Genomic DNA, 8,091 nt, shown 5'->3' on the forward strand with positions numbered 1-8,091 from the left:
TGGCCTCATTGGCACAGTCAGCGGTATTAGCTCTTTTGATTCCTAGCAAAATATTGGTTACATTCTATATTATAGTACTCACTTGTGAAATACCATAGGTGCCAATTTTATTTGATCAATTTGGGCCCAAGAATGCGCTCAGCATGGTTCAATATTAGGAAATGTATTTTGAATTAGGTGGTTTCGATGTAAAAAAAATTGTTTTTCTAATATTGAAATTTTGATATTGTAGATTGTTGAATTTTGTAGCCCTTAGAAAGTCAACTTATGGAATACAATTGGACAATCTAAAATATGTTTTTGACTAAACAAACAATATAAATCGTATTTATAGGGTGTGATCTATGAAAAAACAAGAAAATGTAAAAGAATGAGTGATCTCAACTAGGGAGTACGGTACACTCGAGAGTAACCAATAATTTTTTCTATACATAACATATTGGAATGTGTGGATATGTCAGATTCTCCCTAATTTATGACATGGCAGAAATTTCTTCTGGATTTCGAATAATATAAAATATAAAAACAAATTTTATATGACCTATGTAGTGGGCGAAATTTAATGGGTATATATTTCTTTGAAAGGCATTGAATGGGTATATATGTTTCCCCATGGACCATGTTTTATTGAAAACTCGTGGATGTCCACTGTTGTTTAATGTGTAGGAAATAGCTGGTTCTTTGTCTGGATCTCTTGTTAGAAAAAGCCTTAGGATTGTAGCATCGAGTCACAATGTTCAATTATAAGTGGTGCCCCACAATAGGGAGAGAAGATTGGCCTGAACTTTGAGAGGTGGGCAGTGGGAGTCCAGTCAGTAGGTTAATAATTCACAAAATCTTCAATGATATGGACTTCTCCTTACAATTGCTCTCTCTCTCTCTCTCTCTCTCTCTCTCTCTCTCTCTCTCTCTATATATATATATATATATATATATATATATATATATATGCGATTGTGTCCTACACCATGTAAAATCCCTCGACCTCAAAAATAGTTATTGCACTCGAGCAATATGCAATTGCTCTCTCTCTCTCTCTCTCTCTCTCTCTCTCTCTCTCTCTCTATATATATATATATATATATATATATATATATATATATATATATATATATATATATATATAGATGCGATTGTGTCCTACACCATGTAAAATCCCTCGACCTCAAAAATAGTTATTGCACTCGAGCAATATGCAAGAAAATCAAAATACATGTTCACAAATCCCGTTCTCAGAATTTTCTCAGCAAGAAAATCCCATGAGAATATAAAAGATGTTACATATACCATCATATTACTTAACCAACATTTCAACTCATTCAGCTCAAAAGTAAAAACCGTGATGATCTAAATTCATCTGGTTTTCAGTGGAGTTCTCATGGAGCTTTCAAGATACAGGAATAATGGCATGTATATTGAAAACAATGAAGATGAACCATCTTCACTGACATCATAAGAACAGAGCGCTTGAACCATCCCAACCACTGTCAAATGTCAATTCATCATTGGATATGGTAGTACAGATATGCACGCATCTCACATCTTTACAAGTATTTCAACACCTAACATACACTACACAATTTTTTCCAGCCATAATTGACGAACTGCTACCATAGCCTGTACATGTAAGAGGTCCTAAATTGCATCTCAGAAGAAGAGAAGACACAAGAGAGCAAAACAAGAGAGGAAGACCAGTAACTTATCCAGGCCTCTCCTCACCTCTTGCTCCATCTCCCTCAACCTGGGGCGGCTAGGACCACCCCCCATGGAATAAAACTGATTGTTGCTGTAGTTATAACCACCTCTGCTATTAGGGTAATAAAACCGCACATCTGGGTTCCCCATTAGCCAGGGGAACACTGCAACAGCTATCCCACCAACTGACGGATGAGCAACACGTGTCATGATGTTCATGCCTGAAAGATAAGACGTGTGAGCATACACGTCGTGGTCCTGATGGTGGTGGTGGTGATGATGGTGGTGGTTGTTTTGCTGGTCTTCCGTTGCATTCTGTCGCATGGCATAGGTCCACTGAGCAGGAGGCCTGCGTGGAATGCCCTGGTTGTCGACACCAGAGATGGCCGTTATGCCCCTGCCATAGAGAGGGATCAAAGTGGTTGTGGAAATGGTGGATTTGCAGACAGGGCATGGTTGGGCAGAGGACTGAAGGTGGAGCCATTTGTATATGCAGGGCCAGCAGTAGAGGTGGCCGCAGAAGGTCACTACAGGCTCTTGCGCAAACTCCAGGCATATATTGCAGTCGAACCCAGCATCCGGACCCAATGATGAGGAGCCACAGTTGCTTGAGAGTCTCTTTCCAACAGTCTGAGCTTCTTCTTCTCCTGCTCCAACGGCACAATGATCCAAGGCTGAGCCTGCTTCCATATCAATGGCTGCTTCCTGTGTTGCAAATGTGATTCAACAGGAAAACAAGATCAATATCTGTGAACAGGGGAGACCAAACAGGCAGTGAATTTCTGTTCAGTTGGCCAATGTGCTGAACTTGGGCAACTTGGCTGTTCACAGCACTACAGGCATGGACTCAGGCATCATTTCATGTGCAAGTTCACAAATTCCTACCTATATACAAGCATAAAAAATGACCAAGTTCTGAGCTATTTTTTTGGAACAAGTTTTCACAAGTAGAAAATTGGATCCTAAATTTAGTCATAATTGAAAGGAAGGGTCAGATAAGGGAGCGCCACCCCAAAATGATACAATCAAGATAAGGCTCCCATCCCCTCGTGATAAAAGTATATCCACCAAAATATAAACAGAAATTGTTATCTTGTTCCAGATATGTGTTTAGAGGACTAGTGACAGCTGCAGTTGGGTCACCTGTAAAGTTAATCTACAAAACTCTCATACCTTTTGTTTTTCTACAACCAGACAACAAATGCGGCGCCTAGTTTGTAGAACAGCAGCAATCACAAACCTGACTCTTTGATCTGCTGCTATCACTACTAAGCACAAATCCACAAAAATACAAATTGCTACTGGAAAGCAACCGGCGTGGTAGCACCATGCTTCAACTTGTCATTGAGAAGGAATGATGCAGGTGGGAACAATCATGCCTCTGAGAAACCTCACCTCACCTCATAAGACCACAGAAAAATACAAAATCAAGACAGTAGGTGTGCTGGGGAGTAAGACATAAGCACAACTTTTGCTGAGCACCATCTATCTTTAAAAATGAAACGGCTAGCAATGGCCAATGGTTACTTGGCCACCCTTAATGGAAGGAGCAGGGATCCAGAGAGCGGCTAAGACCCATGACTATTCGGCACAGCCAATCACATGACAGCATTTCATGTGGAGCCTGCACTCTGTAGCTATGGGCCCCAGAGTTATTGGCTATGGCACTTAGCCGCTCCTTTGATCTAACTCGTCCTCTGCAGCATTATCACAAGTTTGGCACAAATACCCATGGATTCTGGAAGTCTGCCAAGGTTCAGCATTGTCAGCAGGAAAAAACGCCCCACCGAGTTGGCTAACACAAAAAGACTTTGTTTAACATGAAGAAACTTACAGAATTTTAATGTCCAAATGAAGTCCCCCTCAAGGCAAAGAACACCTTGAAATCAACACACACTTCGGGGCAATTGGTCTCATCCTGGCTTTAGACCTCCCTAGTCTATAGATGACATTCATTGAAACTTGACCTGACCGGGTGGTTGGTTATATCAACCAGAGTTCCACTGGAACATTGAGCCCCACTCAAGTCTTGGATCAATGGTGGTCCCCTAAAGTTTAAGCAAAGTTCATCAAGACTCGTATCTTATTGATTCCCCAATGTGGATCTGAACTCTAAAGATGGGTTCATTAAGACCACCACCTGGTTTCAAAAGGAACTAGGAACAAGTTGCTTGTGTTTGCAGGCTTGTTTGGGATGCAAGATTTCAGGCCAGGCTGAGCCCTCAAAGTGGCAAAAAGGAAAAAGAAAAAATAATGATAATTCAATTTAAGAATAGTACACGATACCACCAAGGAGAAAAGGCGTAGCCCATACATGTGAAGGCTTCATGCACCAAGCAAAACATGAGAATTCAAGTACGGTATCTGGCTTTTACAATGTTCACAGGTTGAAAAAAGGCATAAAAACACCGTATATTTTTTGTCTTAAGGGCCCCAAAGGGGTTTGGCGTAGTGGGATGGGGACTACACCGCTAGGCAGGCGGTCTAGGTTCAAATCCCATGAGTATCACCGCTAGCGCAAGCGACTGTGTGGCGACTCCCTTGGGGCAAGCGTAAGCCCACAGAGTTTTAAATTGCCAGGACAGTGATCAGTACGACAGGCAGAGCTAGTGGGCAGTTTCTCCTTGTAAATATCAAAAAAAAAAAAAAAATCTGTCTTCAAGGGATAAAACTGAAAAGGGGGATAGTGTGTTGGGGAGCATGGTCTATCCCAAAAGATATATTAAAAAAAAGAGAAGGGATTCTTCTGTGCATATACTCTTGCCACAATTGACAAAGTTTATTTCATTATTGGACTACGTCAGGTCACCGCAACCTATAGGAATTGCAGTCACCCACTACTAAAAATGAGCGGTCTAAAGGGAAACAAAACGCACCAAATTTTAAAACGAACATAATTGTTAAATAATTTGTGAAAACCAACGTGATGGGTGGATTGAAAAAAGGGAAGAGGTACGAATCCTTCACCATAAGATATAAAACAAGTAGAAATTTCAAGAACTAGATTTATTCTACAATAGTTCCAGATTTCGATTTCCCAGAAAATAAATGTGCAATAAAAAAAAATAGATGATGCATATTTTCCACCAAGAAACAAAGAAAAGAAAAACTGCGAAAGCAAATGTTAAAAAGATATATTAAAACTTAAAAGAAATATGAAAAAAATTGGGCATAGACCTAGTGGACTAAATAAAGTAATAAATGACTAATTTTTCCTAAATAAGAGTGGCCAGTTCTCGTGAAAACTCAAAAAACGAAAAGAAAAAAGGAAATCATGAAGATGAAAAGTTTACATCCTACCAGCTCTCAAGATACAAACCAAAAGTGCAGAGGAACACGAAAGCACACAAGCAAAAAAGAGAAAAGAAGACATCCAACCTCTTTGAGAGAGAAAACAGAAAACGCAAAAGAACGGAATCAACAAAGGGGTTCTTCTTCATGGTTTTAGTTGTTCACCAAACAAGAAATTTCACCAAAATAGGAGAGAGAGAGAGAGAGAGATTCAAAATACCATATATAGAAATACCAGGAACAAAAGAACATGATGAAGAGGGAATTATGTTCATGGGTTTCGTTTTCCTTCATCTACTAAAAACAAACACGAAACTGCAGTCATCATCAAAGAGAAATATATACAGAAATACAAGAACAACATAATCAGCGCGGAATTTTCTTCTACGTACTTTTGAGTTTTATCCACCAAACAATGAAGAAACACCAATCCTCAAAGAAAAACATAACGAGAGAGAGAGAGAGAGACGTACTGATTCAAGACGATTGAATGACAGAGGATGGAGAAATCTTATGTGAAAGACGGAAGGGGTGATCGGTCGTTCCTCCAGAGAGAGAGAGAGAGAGAGAGAGAGAGGTGGGGTTTTCACCGTTCACGGGATTTTAGGGAGTCGCTGTTTCCCTATTTATGGGGGTGGGGGCTGCTGCAGATAAAAATCATAATACATTTCAACAACCAACCCCCGAAGAAGAAAAGAAACTTCGCTGCCAACTTCGTTATGCGTGTGGTACGGAATCAACGCATGTCGTGTCCTGCGTTTTTCCTTTTCCTTTTTTTTTTTTTTTTTTGAGAAGAAGTTTTGGCAAGTGCAAGCTGTTAGAGTTATGGACCCTGGCCCCGAACCGGACCAGGCCTTGCAGTTCGGAAGGACCGACAGGACTCATCATGACCCGGACGAGGCAACCTACAAATGGATTGGTCTATGTATCAAAGTTTGTTGGATCCGAGGCCATACAAAGGAACCCAGTTCAGGCATAATGGTGATTTTCATTTTAATCGGATGGCACGATTAATAAAGTTTTGATCAAAATGATCACGTTTAGAAGGATAAACCACCGGATTGGTCTTCTTGGGTTTAAGATATTTGTGATAAATACATCATGTATTTACTTGTAAGCTGGTAGGAGCCTACCTAACCCCAATTTCATTATCCAAAAAACAATGCTCAAAATAGAATTCAAACCTCTCTCTCTCTCCCTAAAAAAAATGATCAAAATATAATTCAATCTCTCTTAATTGCTTTGCCCATTTTTGTGTGTACACTATTTTCTGTTTGGAACTAAGCATCAAATGTTAGATTTAATCATGCAATCTTAGACTACACACAAATTATCAGTTTGTTTTGTTAAAGTGTTTAGGACATTTAAAAGATATAACCATTTTGGAGCTACTATTTTTCATGACTGTGTACATTATTTTCTGTTTGGAACTAACTATCAAATTTTAGATTTAATCATGCAGATGTGTTTAACATAGTGTACTTACTATTTAAGGAGGTTCTCATCTTGAATACATACCATAACATTTCATTTCTAAAATGAAAATTTGATGGCTCATAATTTATGAAGATAAAGATGGCTTAAAAATAGTTCAAAGTATCTTGTTGAAGCCAGCTTTAATACACGAAAAGAATATCCATAACATGCTATCACATATTCAAAGGTTAGCTTTTTTATTTTGAATATTAGGTATATATAAATCAAGCGTGGACAGGCATTATGTGCCATAACAGATATAGTGTGAGCCTCAAGGTCAAGGATGAGAACTAGTGCCCTTTCATGAGAAAGGGTGTTCCCATCCCTTGCCTGAAACAAACGGGCACTAAGGGCGTGTTTGACTCGTGAGGCCCACCTCGGCGGGGACAAGACCGGTCCCTGCCTGAGTGCTATCGCACGTTTGATACACGGGACAAGCAGTCCCGACGGGGGCTTCTTTGTCCCCGCCCAGGTATTTTATGAGGGAAGCACGATCACACACCGATGTGCGGTGTTTGTCTTCTGAGCCAAACACGCTCTAAAAGAAAGCTTAATCCATCTAGCACAATTGATCCCAAGTGTATCGCCCAACTACTACGTTGGTTGAACAGCTTCAAAATATGAGTCCGCTGGGCTTAGCACGTGGGCCTGGTCTGCTCAGGACAAGATGAGCTAATTAACCACTTGGTTCACTTGATATAGTGCTTGCTCGTACCTCTTTTTTGGCTAGGCCAAGAAAGAACGTCCCCTCATCACACTGACCACATATTGGCTGGCCTCCAGTTGGTAAAACCCTTGAGGTTCTCCACCTGCTCACCGGAGAGTACAACCAGCTTGAACCTTGCGGCATGGGATGTCCTGTGTGGGTTTCAAGTTAGTGATGCTCCGTCAACTTGGGGATGTTCACAAGTTTCCCAGAGCCCTTGTGGGCACTGGCCCAAACTTTTTAGCACCAAAAACTTTTTCTTCTATATTTTGATTTTATTGCGATTTTGTTGTGACAAATTGGGAGAACATGATATATCATGAACTTAAGTTGGCTACTAATCTTGTGTATTTGTAGAATTTATTTATTCATTAAATGTCTTTTAAGACCTTTCTTTTTATTCTTGTTGGCCAGATCTTTTCCAAGAAAACCAGCTGGATAAAATTTGTGACCTTGGTTGGGACCCAACGACCTAAAACATTGAGTTTCACTAACGGTAAATTTGCCAATAATTCAATAGACTTTATTGCGGTGAAATGAGATTGCTGGCTGGTTAGGTTCCTCTATCTTAATCAAGGGGCTTCAGGCTCAAGTCCCATGGCCCATGACAACTATCTCCAGCTTGACTGTCAAATTTACAAAAAAGAGGGGCTGGTAGGTGGAATAATAAAAACTCATCACCAACAAGTGTTGAACCACCTAGCGGTTCCAACGAGAACAGCAGGTTGAGTTTACTGGTAGGCTTCATACTCTCTCGGGTTGCCCAAGTGGCAGAAATCCTAAGGAAAAGGTGCTGACCCCTTCGTCCCAGGTTCGACTCTTGCCGGATGAGAGAGTGCCTTTAACTGGTGGACACCGTAAGAGCTTGGGTGTCCATGATCTCACCCAACATTTACCTCAAAGGCAGACAAATCCATTAAGTG

General features: G+C 40.4%; 1 protein-coding gene across 1 annotated transcript; it reads right to left on the minus strand.

Moving 5' to 3' along the window:
• Window positions 1-1,400: 1,400 nt before the first annotated feature.
• LOC149813253 (E3 ubiquitin-protein ligase RMA1-like) lies at window positions 1,401-5,586 on the minus strand. Its single transcript, XM_089991886.1, has 2 exons — window positions 5,460-5,586; window positions 1,401-2,400 (listed from the first exon to the last, which is right to left on the minus strand). The coding sequence occupies exon 2, from the start codon at window positions 2,383-2,385 to the stop codon at window positions 1,648-1,650; it is 738 nt and encodes a 245-aa protein (XP_089848012.1). The 5' UTR covers window positions 2,386-2,400; window positions 5,460-5,586; the 3' UTR covers window positions 1,401-1,647.
• Window positions 5,587-8,091: the final 2,505 nt, after the last annotated feature.

Source organism: Nuphar pumila, chromosome 16 (genome assembly GCF_984573655.1).
Source record: "Nuphar pumila chromosome 16, dmNupPumi1.hap1.1, whole genome shotgun sequence".
In the NCBI taxonomy this organism is placed as follows: Eukaryota; Viridiplantae; Streptophyta; class Magnoliopsida; order Nymphaeales; family Nymphaeaceae; genus Nuphar; species Nuphar pumila.

Coding starts and splice junctions, on each gene's coding strand:
- LOC149813253 (XM_089991886.1), bottom strand. CDS start 2,385: ATGGAAGCAGGCTCAGCCTTGGATCATTGTGCCGTTGGAGCAGGAGAA.